A 16,255-nucleotide genomic window follows, 5' to 3' on the forward strand; every position below is an offset into this window, starting at 1 on the left:
AGGCTGGCATCGGTGGAAACTTCCAAGACCATAAAAAAGGGAAATTCTGTTTAGTTTCTTCTGGTCACCAACACCTCCTCTAAGAATAAGGGCACCTTCACATGGGGGCAAAAAGAAGGATTTAAGTGAGGGAGTCCCAGCTGGCATCAATATGGAGAAAATACCATACCTTCAGCTCTTGGTTCTGTCACGGTGCAGGGATGGGGACCGGGCGATCCTGGAAGCTCTCTCCAAGCCTACAGTGTCCTTTTGCTTGCCGACTACAAACAGTGAGCAAATACTGACACTCCCACCACCTGCTAGGAAAGGGAAAGGCAATTTCCAATCATCATTTTCAACAGCAACACCACATTCTGCCCCCAGAAGAGGAGGAAGACTCCTCACTTCTCCAGGGGAAGCCAGGGGCACGCTTCCCCACAGGGTGCAGCTTTATGTGTGAACAGAGCAGCGACCAGCCGGGCATCAGGACAGAGAGCAGCGTGCTAACGAATTCCTTCCCAACATCACCCTAGACCAAGAGACTAAAGTACTGAGAGAACTCATGCTTTAATAGACACTGAAATCACAAAGAAAGAAGGCCAAATGCCTTAGCAATTTCAATAAAAATATGAAAATCTTTTTACATGGTAAATTTCATAATATAAAAAGTTTAATGCTGTCTGGAAACAGAGTTTTTAATTTACAAAGAAAGTCCATATAGGCCAAACATGGCTAACACTGCATACAGGGAGAGAGCAAGTGCTAAAGGGCTGCTGCTTGCAAGAGTCTCTGCTGACAGTCCTCTCTGAGTTACCATCTTCAACGCTCTTTTGAAGGAGTTCTCCAAGCCAGGGGCCAAGTTTTCCACACACATCTGCAGCCTTTCTGGACAGCGTGGCAATGAACCCGAAACTGCTCAAACCCATGTTTTACCACCTAGCCTGAAACTACCAGTGTTTCCTAACAGATCCATAGAGACTTCTGTGCACCTGGATCTATTCTGCAACTTGAAAGAGGTGTTCACAGAACGAGTTTGACCTAATGAAAGGAACTACGGCTTCCAATGATGCTGGTGGGTGTAGCACCCCCTCCAATGGTTTGGTTTTTTTTACCTTGTTTAAGTAAGGTATGGTTAAAAGGAAGGAAAATCAGGCCAGGGTACAGGCTAACCAACAAAACCAAATTAAACTGGATGTTGATCAGAGATGGTTTGCTGTTCCCATTTAGCTGGAGCTAAAGACAGTCAATCAAAAAAAACACAAACCAAAACCCCAATCATCTGTCATCTCCTCACACAGTGAAACACAACCGGGCAAAACCCAAACCGAAAACGCATCCTGTGGCCTCGGGGGATGGTTGCACGTGGCAGGCTTAACGTGACAGTGGAAAAAAAAGACCTCATTCTTATTGCTCACTGTATTAAGCAGTGTTGTCACTTGTACCATGCACAAATACGACGACGACAAATGCATTTCAACTCCACAGAAGGGATTCTAATACCACACGGAGGACATGTCATTTTCATCTCCTGAATTTCTCCACAGGCTGGGCAAACCTGATACAACTCTTCTTTCTTTCATTTATCTTTTTTTTTTTTTTTTCCTTTTTTCTTTTTTTTCCACTCACAAAGGGCTTGTTTCTCATTCAGGGCGGGGTGGAGGAGTGAGGCACGAGGTGTGTGAAGTGTCTCCCGGCCATGAGCAAGCATGCATCTTCATGGCTCTCATCAAGCCGACGGAAGTGCCCCGTGGCAAGTCTGTATTTATACAACACCAATTTCCCCAAATACTGAACTTCCTCTACATCTGAACCCTCTCCCTGTTTCTAATGCTTCCCCCTCCTTAAAAAAAATAAACCAACACAACAAAAGAACCACCCTATCCCCCCCACCCCCCCCCCATGCCCCGACTTAGGTCTTTCTGAACACTTCAGGCCAGTACCAAAACCTACTGGCAGCACGAAAATGGGTTGTACCAAAATGGCAAGATAGAACTTCTACAGGTTAAAAGATCCTTTAGTTATGGAAGTAAAACTACAAGTAAAGAGCCTTATTTCTTGCGTGTTATGCAGCACTACAGGGAGTATTTGCTGTTGCTATAAACAAAAAGCTGCCCACTTCCATCCTGGGTGTTCCTGGGATGTCGTTTTGAAACAGTTACGCTGGTTAGAGAAACAGTCACATGAAGTCTCTCGGCAGTCTTGCGACCACAGACAGTTGCACGCTCAGCAGCGCCACGGTCTCCACCATGGGCAGACCCTGCACTGACTCATTTTGGCCCACTATTCTAATTTTTCCTGCCAAATGATGAGAACATGATATCTAGCACCAAAACCGTCACAGAAAGATGTAATGTACAGACAAACAACTTGCATCGCATGACTTTGAACAGATTTACTCAACTGTTCTGCTACATTGCATAATGTGAGTAGAGGAACTACTCCTTTTGCCTTTCTGCACTGAAATTGTTGTGATCACCCATCCCTTGTCAGCTGACAGTAACAACACAGCCCCATATCCTTTGCCTTTAGTGCTTGTGTTCATGTCTTGCAACGGCAAAACTCGAAACGTTCTCTCCTACCCAGTGGATTCTAGAACATACCCAAAGCAAGTGCTTGATACACACACCCTGAGTAAAGCCAAACCTAAAGGATTTTGTATTCTGCCATCAGAACTGAATCCCTTGTCCTGCTATCATGTTTTCCCTCCAAGATCCCTAAGAAAATCACAATCAGATCTGTACTTTCAAGAAGAGCACCCAGACACGGGAAGTGCAGCAATGCACCTAACACCTTCACAGAGCTGGCTGCACTCACCATTCAGGTAGTCAGTTGCAAGACTGGAAGTTGACTTAAGATCCAGCTAAACCTCAGGGCCTAATTAATTAAGCCTCACAACACCTCTGTGAGGTAGGTAGGTAAGTTCTACTATCCCCATTTCGATAGAAAGGGAAGATGAGGCACGGGGAGGTGAAGTGAGTCGCCTTCAGTCACTCAGCGCGTTTTGGAAGTGCAGAATAGGAACCAAAAGACTTTTGGTGATCCAGTGCTCCGACTTCACAGCACACGGCCTGGGGAATCCTTGGCTCGGAGCTACCCGCGCAGCGTGGCCGAGCTGGCGCTGCCAGCACCCGCAGCGTTCAGTGCATGTAAATGACCATTTGCTCCCGATGGCATCGCCGCCTCTGCCAGCCGCTTAGGAGCGATGCCCAACGTGATCCCTAATACCTAAACACCATCCAGCCTCGCAAAGCCAACTGACACAGCGCCCCTGGGGGCTCCTGCTTCTCTCTTCTCCAGGACTGGAGGGGCGCAGGATCTGCACACAGCTGCCCCGCTCCTGCCCCACGGATGAGCTCTGGCTGCAGTGGCCTCTGCTCCAGCTGGCAGGCTCGCTCCAGGAGGAACCTGCCTCCACAGAAGGGGACAGGCTTGCAGTCCTGACCGTGCTGGGCATGATTTCACAGGATCAGGGAAGGATTGATTTGGTCAAGTGATTTCCAAATCACATACACTGATCTCACATTCCTGACAACTGTGGGCCTGTAAGGTAACGTTCTGAGCTTCAGTGCCTGTAACCCTTTCCTGTGCACACTTAACAGCCAGGAGACACTGTGCTGCCAAAACGTATATTTCACCTTCCTAATGCTGTGTCAGAAAGATCAGAGCAGTCAATAAACCCAGAACTTGTCCCTCTGTCACACACTCACTACCTCACTCTGAGGCTCACCTTCCTTGTTGTGCCCTTCCTTTGAGCAGACCAGCCAGCAAAGTATCACCTGAAAAGTTTCCCTCCAGAAAAGAGCTACCCAAGATGCAGGTTTTAGAGTGGGGCACCTCTGTCCTCTTATCTTTGTTTCACCATCCTCTAAATGATGCAGGAGAACTGCCAGTATCATGCTGCTGTGGAGCTCCATCGCCAGCCATTTCTTGTGTTCAGCTAACTCAGCAGAGGTATCTAGAGGTGTGTTGGCCTCTCTGTCAGCCTTTGAAAGCAATCAAACCGCTTCTACTTCTCTAAGCAGAGCCTGTGCATACTTGGTGCTATACATGGAAGCTCTGCCTCCTCTCCCTTTCCTCTCCAATCCCTGATATGTATCATATCTGTATAAAAAGCCAGTTGTAAAACCTCTGGTTAGGTTAAGAAATACAAGCAGGTGGGCTTAAAAGCTAGTGCTTTATCAGACAACCTGGCTCCTTGGACCTGTTGCTGCAAATACTGAACACTATGTAGAAGCTGTTATCAAGTAAGTCTGGCCAAGGTCCTGATAAGGGAAACCCAAACCCATCTGTGTAAGGCCCATGTTTCTCCGCAGTGACAGGCAGGGCCATTCTGTCACCTTCCTGTGCATTGCCAGCTGTGGGTATGGCCATGGCTTCTCAGAGAATGGTTCTGTATTGATAAAGGCAGGTGGGCAGAAGCAAATACTTTCACAAGGCTGTAACTCGTCAGCTGGTACTCGAAACATTTCAGCATTTGGAGGAAGGAAAAAATCTTCCTGGTGACAAAAACTTATAACCGTTCCCAGAGGGCAGCCTCAAGGGTCGTGTGGTGCCCGGGGCGCTGCTGGAAGGTGGCGGATGAGTCGATGTCACTGCATTTGTGGTGTCGGGGCGCTTATGTCCGTTTGGAGGGTTCTTCTGTGGAGAAGCAAGGTGCTGCCCAATAGACAGGTCCTTCAGTTCCAGCTTATCTGCACTTTCTTCTTTGTTGTGCCGTGGAGATAAATTGAGCAAGCTGAGGACATCTTTTTTAGAAGTCATTGTCCCAGGAGCTCCTCGGAGAATCTTTATTGGGCCAGTGGAGTGATGGGGACTGCTTTGCCAGAACATCTTTAAGTTGTGAATTGCTTGCACTTTTTCATCGATGGCAGCCATCTTTAGTTTGTCTATGTCCGGGGCATCAGCTGGACTTGAGCGAGCAGAACCAGCCGAGGAGTAAGAAAGAGCAGGAGATGGAGTGCTGCCACCAGGAGACTGATGCCCTGAGCTTGGAGAGTTATTTCTGGGTGATTTAGAAATATGAGCACTGTAGGGAGAGCTGGGGTACTTGAGTTTAAAGTGAGGCTGCTCGGTTAAGGACCCATGTGAATCACAACTTGGAGACGGCTGCCCGCTGTACTGGCCCGTGCCTTCTTTGTTGGACATCTCCGATGTCGTGGGGCTGTTATAGCCAGAACTCACTTTCTGAAGGGAGGAACTCCTTGTTGGAGGCTTTGGTTTCATCGCAAGGGGTGAAGACTGATTCTTCTGACTGGAGCTGACTGGGCGACTGAATGCACTGGTCTCTGAGGATCTAAAAGCAGACAGACCTGTGGGGGTGGAAGCTCCATCATCGGAGCTGGTGCTCTTGCTTACTTGGCTGCTGCTCCTCTGAAGGCGTTCGACAGCAATGAGGTGACTCTGAGTTTCCTCCAGAATCTTTTGGGCCAACTCTTGTGGATCAAGCTTTGGACTACTGTCCTCCTGGGATTTGACAGTGCTGTCAGTCTCAGTGCTAGACTGGTCAGATTCCCCAGTATCAGAACTTGCAAGTTTCCCCACTTTCTGGAAAGGTGAATTTGGACTGGGAATAAGAGTCATTTTAACAGGAGAATTTGGGGTACTTACGCTCCTTTTGGGGTTGACAGACTCTTTAGTGCCTCCAGTCTGACCAGTTCTGGGCTGTTTGTGATCAGGAGAAAACCTTGGCTTTGTGTTTTCCTGGTAACTGGCCAGAGGCTCGTTGCTGATTATAGAAAAACCTTCATACTCTTCCTCATCTTTGCTGGTTCCGGTGCTGGTTTGTGGTGACAACTGGCTCTGTACTGCAGACCTATGTGGATAGATGTTCTTGGGCCTCTCGTAGTCCTGGCGTCCTCTGTGTCCCACACCGTCTGGCACGTTCTCTGGCTTGGAAACAAAACTCATGGAGGAGGCAATGGAGCTCAGGCTATACACAGAAATGGCATCTGACGCAATGCTGTCTGGACAAGGAGGAGAGAATGGAGGATTCTGGTACTGGGGTGCAGGGTTGGAAATAGACTGAGCAGAAGCCAGTGACTCTAGGGATGAGGAACTGTCCAGGCTGAGGCGCTTGGGCAGCTCTGTAGAATCTGAAAAAAGAGAAAACACACATGTACAAACGTGCCCCTAGATACACAATAAAGTCAAACAAAACCCAGTCATGTTCTCTCAGAATTAAGAGAAAACGATACAAAACTTGCACTCAGACTCCATGCTGCTTCAAAAATACCCAACTGCTACCTGAGTGAGGAAAAAAACCTGTGCAGAGCCCAGGAAATGCCCAGGCAAGAGCCTCATCCCACGTGAAATCTGCCAATTCATCATCATTTTATATCTCAAAACCAAGAGTGAGTGATACATCCTCCAGCTGCTGGACTCCATTCCCAGCTCTGGCCTTAGCCAGGTCTTGGTCTTTGTTTCACATACCAAAACCCCCCCAAAAAACCATTTGCTGCACCTGTTGCACAATGCCTAGTCTGTATGACATGTGTGACCTCTGCAAAAGGTACAAATGTGACATTTCAGCATCAACTCATCAGTGATACAGGAGCAAAAATGACTGTAAGTGGCTTTACCAAAAAGTGCCAGCAAGGATTGTAGAGCAAAGTGCATGGTCCTCCTATTAGCTTGCTTTCCAGTTTTCAGAATCACCTCTTCTTGGCCAACTTCACAAAGGTCAAAACCTGGAGTGGAAAATGGAGCAGAAAAATCACACCTCATAGAAAGATCCAGTGTCTTAAACAAGTGTGATCTCCTTTGTACCACAATCAGAACAAAGAGATAGGAGATGCTGCAGTACCCTGAGATGATGACTCCTCATCTACAATTCAGTTTGCTGATTTGGTTTAATTTCCATTGTTTTCCAGCAGGTTTTGGGAGCTTTATGGTGCTGGACTGTGAACAAATCACTCCTGTCCAAACTGACAGACAAATGCACTTGGTCTACTTTTTCAGTTGCAAATTATTTGGAATTGTCAGGGAATGATACACTAAACACACCTCATGGGGCAGTGCCTCACATGCCCTACCATTCATCATTAATCCAAGGGTTTCTCACAGCAGTGGGTCTGAAGAAGAGCACAGACTGTGGGATTCAGCAGATGAGGGCTGGGCTGCTGGGGGCATGACTGTGAGAAGAGATGCCTGGTTTGTACAAGCTCCTCAGCCTCCTTGGATGTTTCTTTTTGCAGCACTGCCTCTTCCCTGCACTGCCTTTCAGCCAGCTCTAAGCAAAGCTCAAGCCAGAATAAAATCTAGTTGGATATTTAGTTCTCATCTGTTTCTTCTAACAGATATAGATCCCAGTACAATCACCCTGGAATGTCCTACCCCTGCCAGTGCACAGGCTTCCCTGCCAAAGGAATAACTGGCTCACTTCAGGTAGAAGACCAGGAGCAAACTCAAAGTATGTAATATGAACAAGAGGGGAACAGGACCCTGAAATATAAACCAGGCTTAAAACAACTTGACAGTGCCAGCCTGCTGTCAGTCCTGAAGTCTGTGCTCAGCTGACTTGAGAGATGTCTTGGTGCATGAGAGAAAAATGCACCTTACCTCTGGTCAGCCAGCAAGCAAAGGAACTCTGCACACAGGAACTGGCAGAGAAGTCCTGAGATGTCAGGGGTCACATCCAGAGATGCAGAGACCAAGCAGCACCCAGACAAACAGATCTAAAGCTGTGAGTCTGGTCACTACTTGAAGCCACCACAGGAGACAAAGGAAAGAAGTGTTTTCCTACCTAGAGCTGCCAGAAACTCATGACAGCCAGGCAGCCTCCAGAGCTGGACACTGATGGAAACCTGGATTGGTGCAGAGGAGAAATCTTGCTCCTTCTCGCCTGCCTGAAGTTGAACCAGGACTTGGTGGAGCTGGAGAAAACAATACAGACATCATTCATTCCTTACAGAACACATCACTGCTCTTCTGACAGCCATGGAAATGCACTGCAAACATCCCTCTCCCTGCACACCCACAGGAGCTGCTGTTCTTCAACAGAACAGTCAGGTCTGGGCAGAGGGGCAGGCCAGGGACAGCAACAATGGACAAACTTGAACAGCAGCAAAGGCAGGGACAGAACAGGAGTGAGGGCTGGGGAGTGGCCAGTGAAAACCGAGCAAGAAGGAAGCACAGCAGGAAGGTCTGTGAAGTGAAAGAAAAGAAGAGAGCTACTTTAGGGCTGCTCACAGAAATACACTAAAGCCCATTCTGTGACTGAGCCACACTCCTTGTGCAAATCCCAAGAAACTCATTCTCAGCATTTAACTGGGCAGAACAAGTCATATGAAACCAGGGAAGACTTTCCTAATACCTCCATGGCTTCCAGGAAAGAAGTTTCTCAACTGTGCCCAAGGGACAGGAGTAGCAAAGTAGAGGAAAAAAAAGTAGTCATGAAGATCTGACACAAATTAAGGTGCCAGGATCCCCTGTAATTAAAAAACAAAGCCAGGGCAGGAAGGACAGAAAGTCATGAACCAGGTACCAGCTAAGGTCAGGACCACCCCATTCCAACAGCCCCCAAAAGCTGAGGCAGTCTGTTTGCCACACTAGCACTAGGGAACAGATTCCAGGCCTGGAAGAGGGTTGCAGATGCTCTGCAGCAGCAGTGACCACAGCACTGTCACTCCCCAGTCCATGTAATACTCACCATTCCCACCATATTTTTAACAGCCTTCGGGCAGCAGGTAACAAGAAAGGAAAAGAGAGGAGAAAATAAGAACGCACACAGGTTACTCTGTGCTACAAAAGGGCTGTGATGGAGAGCCCTGCAGCGACACAGCCCCATGCAAACCAGCATCCAGACTGCCAGAGGCTCCGCTCAGGGAGAGAAGGGAGCAGAGGGAATGGCCTGAGCTGCGAACCATGAGTCCCACAGTGTGGGAACAGGCAGCTGGAAATCTGGGAGTGCCCAGCTTATAACAATCAACTCAGACACTCAGCAGGGAGACACTCAGGCCAACCCACACTCTGGCAGAGGGCTGAGCACAAAACAAACCCTTCTCTTGTTTTCCCTGGGGTACTTTCTTGGCACTTAACGCAGCCAGCCATACCTAACTTTGCCTCGCACATGCCACGGTTCTAAAAGTCCTCTCTTTTGTGGCACCTGCTTTCTCTTTTGCACTAAAAAAACGTAGGTTTGTGCCTTATCAAAAGATGAGGCTCCCTGCCTTGCTGCTTCACTAATGCTGAGAGCACCTGCTCCCTTGTGATGCCCATCACCAAGATGGGAAAGACAGCAACAGCCACTGACTGAACCGTCAGTCCTCAGGCTCTGGTTTCAGTCTTCTCTCCTCTGGGACAAGCAGAGCCTAAGCTCTCACCAACTGAACTGCTGAGTGAAGGAGGAGAGAAAAGCAAGTCACTGCTAAGCTGAAAAAACCCTAACTTGTAAAAACTGGACAGACACTTGTGCAAAAGGAAACTCTGCCTGGGGTTTGCAAAACCAGCAGAGTGCCCCTGCCAATATTTACTGCACTGGGCGGCTGGGGAAACGGTGGGTGCCTCTCTCGTTAGTTGTGTGCAGCCATCTGAGTGTTTTCCTCGGGTGTTTCAATTGTCCAAGGCAAGAAGACAATCGTGAAGTCACCTCACAGGCACTGTAACACATCCTGACCCATCCAAAATTTGCCTGTTGTCGCATCCCTTCGACTCTCGGCCTCCCTCTAGTGGCCATAAGGGAAAACCAACCCTGCCGTTCAGCCGCAGAAATCCCAGGCACTGACAGAAGAGCCGAGGCAAGAAAGCAAAACGCCATCAAGGAGAAGCCAGCAGAAGTGTCTCAGGCACTGCTGTAGATCCTAACAAGAAACACCTTCCTCGAGGCAGACTCAGTCGGATGGGCAGACAAAGCAGGCTGCTTTGTGGGGCACAGCAAAGCTGGGGCTCTGATTTGCATTTTGTGCAGACAGCATGAAGGGAAGAGACCTCTGAGGCTCCAGAGAGACAATCCCAGCTGCCCACAAGCAGTACTTCCCTAGAACACTTTTCCATGGGGAAAGGGGAAAAGAAAGTGAGCTCCAGACCCATTCATGAGGTGCAGTGTGCTCAGTTACTGCAGCAGGCAAATGACAAAAAGAAGCCTCATTAGAGGAGCAGTCAGGACAAGAAACATGTAATGAAGCTGGTGGCACAGAGAAAGGTCAAGTTAGGCCAGGCATGCTGGAAGGACTGGGGAGAGGAAGGAATGTGAAGGAGGGTGGGGGAGCAGGGAGGACCCCCACAGGCACAGGTGGCACTGCCTTTCTTTTAAAGGCCATGAATCCTTTCAGCAGAGCTATCAGCATGCACCCCAGGAGAGGCAGAGGCTCAGAAAGGTTTCTGACAGACCTTGCATCATCCAAAGTCAAGTACACCTTGGGACTTTGGTAGTTACAGTGGATAAAGACCAGCCAGCATGGGCCCTGGATATGATGGCCAAATAACATTTACAGTTCTGCCCCTCATTTCCCATATTTTGCTTCCCCCTCACTGCAGCAGGTATCATGTTTTCACTTCTGTCACTGAAGGAGGATACCCAAAGCAGCCCAGTAACATACCTGCATTTTTCCCTTCTGGACTCACTTCCTTTTACATAGGCCAGTTTAGAATTTCAGCCCTGAAGTCTCCCTGCAAACTCTGGGTTGATAATCCAGGGCATAAAGTATTCTGTTTACTTCTGAATCTACTGACCTGGAAAGCACCATTTGGGAACTGGTACTGGAGGAAAACTCCCCAACTCACCCTGTTGATAAGCTGTTCTCCTGTTTCTGAAGCTGTGATGAGTTTACAAAGTGCCTGAAGTGCAGGGTTCGGCAAACCTGGAAAACATCAGCAAAAGCAGGGATTGTTCAGGGCCTGTCCCTTGCCTGCTGCAAGTGCAAGAACCTGGACAGGTCACAAACTCTGCCAAGTCCTAAAACCTCTCCCTGACGTCACTGAACAGCTCTGGAAACAGCAGCAATCTCCAGAAAGCAAAAGCATTTCCCACTGTGCATCTGATTGACACATTTTAGGACTGAGAGCTGGGAGAAGGGAATCCTTACACCTCACACTTCTCAGATACTGGCCCCAGCAGTAAATGATTCCCACTGATGACAAAACGTTCAGTGAAGCCTTTACTTCTAGAACTTCTACCCTGTTCAATACTTTGATTAGGAGCATCACCCTTTTTCAGGCTTGCACCAAAGCAAGGCAGGGAATGCTGGTGGGCAGAGCCCAGGGCTGGCCTGCTCTTACCCAGGAGGGACTGGATGGTGGTGCTGCACTGCTGCAGCCGCTCGCCGGGGTCGGCGGTTGGGAAGAAGACCGCTGCCGGGAGGCCGCTGGCCGGGGGGTCCAGCCGAAAGCCCACCGCGGTCAGCAGTGCTTGCCAGCCTGGAATGCCACCGACTTTGTTCTCCACGCTTTGCTGGGAGGTGTACATGGAGTTGTGCTGCCCGTTCTGGATCCGCTGCAATGACTTCTCCACCTTTGGGGGAAAGTTAGCATTAGCTTATTTTAGAAGAGCTTTTCACTAACCTCAGCAGGTTGGGAGCGAGCAAACCCAGGGCTGAGCTGGGCCTGTCTCACACAGAAGGACATTAGCAGAGCTTCCAGCAGCTCAGCATGCAGAGCTGAAAAATTACTGTCTAGAGTGTCCACACTTTCCAGGATGCCAGTGGAAACAAAGTACTGGTTTGATGGGGATAGCTTCCTATAGGCCTGGCAGCCACATTTCTCCCCACACGAGTCAAGCTCAGGTCCCAGTCACTCCTGTACACTGCTTACTAGCAGGCAAGAGTTTGCAGCTACATGATAAACACTAAAGACATCTGTCTCCACAAAATCCAACAACTGGGACAACTAGCAATATCCACAGGTTGCCATCATCCTATGGACACTCCACCTTCCTGTGGGACCACAGAAGACACATTGGAAAGAAAAGTGTCAAAAGCCAGAAGAGATTACTGAAGCCATCTGGAAGTTTGGCTCCAGTCATGCTGCTCCCCACAACAGGCTACTGATAGATTTGGGGACAAAGTGCCTCTTACCTTCCAAGTATGCAAAGAGACAGCAGTCACTGTGCTCTGCATCTCCATGGCTGCAAGATTTGCAGCTACTCTCTTGCAGAAAAAAAATTAACCCCAATGATTATCTCATTTTTAAAGCAGAGACCAAATTCAACAGCCAATGCAAAGCAGATGGGTCTGGGGAAGGTTTTGTCACAACACAGTGTGAGACTTCATTTCCTTTATCTCTTTGGACACTGCACAGAATCACAGAATGTTAGGGGTTGGAAGGGACCTCAAAAGATCACCTATTCCAACCCCCCTACCAGAGCAGCATCACCAGGATCATCAGGTGTCCCAGACTTTTCACAGTGACACTGAGCTTTCACAAGAGCCTGCCTTGTGGTAAGGAAGAAGGGTTGAAGGTCTCTGTATATAAATGTGCATATATATTCCAGTGGGAGTGGCTATACATCAGGGCCCACCTCTCTTTCCCTCCACCATTTAGAGATGCACAGGTGAGGTTATCTCTGCAGCACGCTCCCTCTGCCTGTCTCCTTTCCCTTACCAGATGCAGCAGGACACGCAGAGCATCTCGGGCCCTTTCAGGGTGCTGCAGGATCTCGGTCAGGGCCTGTCCCACCAGTGAAGAAGGGCTGTTCAACTTTGTATCACTCCCAATAAGCATGAAGCCTGCAGGATTCAGAACAAGAGACTCTTAAATCTCTGTTTGTTAGAGGAAATGTCCAGAACAGAAACAGACATGCTCTGCCCTCCTGGAATGGGGGTTTGCTGTGCTCTGCAGCGATGGTCTTTTCCCACAGCAGCTGCCCATTCCCTGCCTAGTCCCAGAGAGTGAAGTTCCAGAAAGCTTCTAGATGCTTCTCACAGTCCTCCTCCATGAGATCAATAGTGTTTTCCTGTTCAAGCAAGCGGAAAAACACTGTACTGCAGCTGAGCTTGTCCTAGCATGCTCCACGTCTCCCTTACAGCAGCGGAGATCAATAGATGCTGAACAGTGCTCAAAGACACACAACTCAGAAAACTGAGAGCTCTCCCTGTCTTGGTCAGAAACACATCCTGACTTATGTACATCCTCAATGCAGCAGGAGCAGCTCTGCCTGCCCCTCCTCATCCACGGCAGTGAAGCACATGGCTGCCTGACATCTCTCTGGTGCCTTTTCTTTCCAGTCATGAAACCACTGTGGTGAAATATTCACTTCAAAAGTTGCATTAATCAAATTCTTAACAGTGAAATACTGATGTTTTCCATGGCACTGACAGTCAGCCCCATTCAGAGCAGCTGGAGACTGAGACATGAGGGTGAATTCAGATAGAGAAGAGAGCACATAGCACTCCCAACTCCCTGCTAGCACAGCTCCTCACTAAACTCAGTCTGCCATAAGAGCGCTTTGTAGAACCCTCATTTGGTGTGTCAAAAAGCAGATCCTTCCTACCTGCCCAGTTGGATGGATGGGAGAACTGCTTGCTGCTCTGCACAGTCTTCATCGCTTCTCCAAGGGCTGCACTGGCTTTCATCCCATTTAAAAGGGAGGAATAGAAAGCATGCACAAACATCTTGGAAGCAGCCACAGGAACAGGCCAGAGGGACACGAGGACGCACTGAGCCCCAGCAGCCAGAAACGCTCTTGTCAAGCCAATGACTCCATCAGCAGTGACTTTGCTGTTGGATTCCTGGTAAGAGCCAAGAACTACTAATTTGACAGGAAGCCGCAGATCCAGGACATCAGCAGCTGTGAGCAGGAACTCCTGAAGAGGAGGGCAGTCTGAGATGCTCTCCACATCACTGGCATCGTCCTGCATCCGAAGGGATTCTGGGATTGTGTAGGGGTTCCCAAAAGAACTCTTGCTGCTGGCTGGATTGCTGTCAGTGTTGGGTGTCAGGACCAAAGCAGACAGTTTCCAGGAGACATGGGTCGCAAAATGAACACATTCTGCCTGAGTGAGGGCACTCATGACCCTCTCTTTTGTTGCTGCACTGCCAGCTAATGGCTGGCAGCCAAGTAACTCAGATACCATGTATGCCTCCTCTTCTGCAGAGGGCATAGGCCCCCATAGCCACCTGTCCATAACTGCTGGAGGGAGCTTGGGATTTCCTATTACAGCTGCCATTGAGGTAGAACTGGAGTAAGCAGGAGTATTCTTCTTTGCTTGGGACTACAGAGAGGAAGAGAAAGAGAAAATGTCTTTCAAAGATCTGTTTGTTATGGTGCTGGTAATAAAATATCCTCTGTCTGGCTCCAAACAGAAGTCTGGTTGTCATAAGTACCAAAAAAAACCCCAAAAACCAAACAAACAAAACCATCCCTTTAGTTTCCTTCAGTATTCCAATGAACATCTCAACTGGAGTCCAATCAGGATTTCTATCCCCACATCCTGGGTGAACACAGAGAGATAGGAACAAAACAAAAGACTGAGCCCAGGTCCCTTTGAGGGCCGCAGCAGAGCTAAAAGCATTATCACAGCTTCCCACCTTATGTGAAGACTATTTGTAACCAGTTGCTAACTGGTCCCTCACACCTGTCTGTCAAGGACCAGTATCACCACTGCCAGCAGCATGATGCTGATCACTGGGGCCTGACACTGAGCAGAAAAACACAATTCCCTCAGGAGGAATGCTGATGAGGTTCAGACCCTTCTGCTGTTCCTGTGACTGTGTTTAACCCGGTGCAAGCTGTGACATGCAACAAACACAGCTCAGCAAGAGATGTGACACTTCAGGCTTCCTCCTGGAGACCTGGCCCTTAGAAATGCTGAAGTCAACATCAGCAGGTAGAAACTTTTGCAGGATTTGCCTGGGGTATTCACTTTGCCTTAGAGCTTCACAGTGTCCTGAGCATTTGTGGCCTTCCCCCACAAAAAGCTAAAATGCTTGTAAAGGAGCCAGAAATGTGACAGGATGATCAGTTTGCCAAGGAAGCTCAGTATAGATCAGGACCACTGACACTTCTGCAGTCTGCCATGTAGTTCCACACTCCAGGATGTGCCATCCTTCAGAGGAGGATATATAAATGATCCATTCCCCTTGTCCCTCCTGGCATGCCTGGGGCTGTGGTTTTGTGCTGCAGGAACTACACCAGTGGTGCTCAACACACTCATCAGGACTGGGAGTGCCTCAAGAGGGTGGAACATTTGTGGTTTCTGTCCCTGTGCCTGGTGCAGCAGGACAGAGCTGCTGCTTTTCCAGCATGTATAGGAACCTGCACCCCACAGGGAGATGCTGTGAGCAAGGTTTTATACAGCAGTGCCTGACCTTGGAGCTGGGATTCAGCGACTGGATGGATGGCACTGCAATGAGGCTGAAGCGCTCATAGAGGTACTCGTTGGAGGAACTGCCCTTCAGCAGAGCAAAAGGAATGAGGTACAGCTCTCCCTCCAGAACCAGGATTAGCTGGCGGTGGCGGCCGACAGGCCCACTGGAATGCATCAGACCCTGAAAGGAAAAGAGAGAATCAGCCCATCCACTCCGCTACCTTGCTTCAGCCAAGACACACTGACCCATCTCACTAGCAGTCAAAGAATAAGAGGACTTCCCAGTCAGTCTCAAGCTTTAGCTCTCAGGCAGCAGCAAAGATGAATGAGCATCACTAAAGAAATAGAAAAAAGCCAGTCTAGCAGTCACCTCCAAAGGGAGTCTGGAGTGAGTCGGAAACACCAAAACCAGGTCAGCTACAAGGGAGAATGTCAAACCACAGAAAGCTGAAGAGAGACAGTGAAGAGCTTTAAAAGGCTTTTTGCCATTTGAAGTGGGAATAAAACTGCTGGAGGAAAAGAACATTTTCATCTAAAAGGAGTTAAAAACAGTTGCTGACCTCTCGCTGTTACTCCTGCACTCCTTACAGCCCTGCCCCACTGACTACAAACAGAGAGGCAGGGCAGGTGCTGCCACAGAGCAGACCCAGCAGCCAGTTCTTCGCCATCCTGATCGTTCATTGCCTCAGTTCCACCCCCAGGGAGGCCCCTGGAGTGCGCCCAGCACGCCTGCTCTGTAGCTGAATTCCCCAGCCTCCAGCCAGCCCTGCCTTGCTCTGCAGAGCCTGAGCTGACAGGAGCAGCTTCCCACTGGGGCAGCTGCTGCTCTCTGGAAATGTTTGAAGGGTTTTTTTTTAGTTTGTTTTGGTAATACAGATTCCATTTTACTTGTTGCTCCAGGACCTCTAGCTGCCAGCAACACAATCAGAGCATCTCAGCCATGGTGACCCGTGCCTAGCAGCATTTTTAATTTGTATGTAAACCCCCCAGAGTTTAATATTTTTTTCCCTCCCTCACAACAGCTCTGTGTGCATTAC

At 48.9% G+C, this 16,255-nt stretch overlaps 1 protein-coding gene across 3 annotated transcripts in view; it reads right to left on the reverse strand.

The window, feature by feature from the left end:
* Positions 1-527: 527 nt before the first annotated feature.
* Positions 528-16,255, reverse strand: part of TTC28 (tetratricopeptide repeat domain 28) — a 144,410-nt gene continuing 128,682 nt past the window's right edge. For 2 of the 3 annotated variants that reach the window (XM_068161730.1, XM_068161732.1), the window contains 9 exons: positions 15,220-15,399; positions 13,403-14,123; positions 12,514-12,638; positions 11,194-11,425; positions 10,699-10,775; positions 8,627-8,650; positions 7,721-7,850; positions 6,558-6,665; positions 528-6,071 (listed from right to left, as the gene is read on the reverse strand). In XM_068161730.1, the coding sequence (XP_068017831.1) occupies positions 4,447-6,071; positions 6,558-6,665; positions 7,721-7,850; positions 8,627-8,650; positions 10,699-10,775; positions 11,194-11,425; positions 12,514-12,638; positions 13,403-14,123; positions 15,220-15,399 (3,222 nt within the window). In that variant the 3' untranslated portion in view covers positions 528-4,446. The remainder of the gene's footprint in view (positions 6,072-6,557; positions 6,666-7,720; positions 7,851-8,626; positions 8,651-10,698; positions 10,776-11,193; positions 11,426-12,513; positions 12,639-13,402; positions 14,124-15,219; positions 15,400-16,255) is intronic. The other variant, XM_068161731.1, reaches the window with a different exon arrangement.

This window comes from Melanerpes formicivorus, unplaced genomic scaffold, assembly GCF_026170545.1.
Source record: "Melanerpes formicivorus ecotype bairdi unplaced genomic scaffold, bMelFor1.0.p_v2 SCAF_60, whole genome shotgun sequence".
In the NCBI taxonomy this organism is placed as follows: Eukaryota; Metazoa; Chordata; class Aves; order Piciformes; family Picidae; genus Melanerpes; species Melanerpes formicivorus.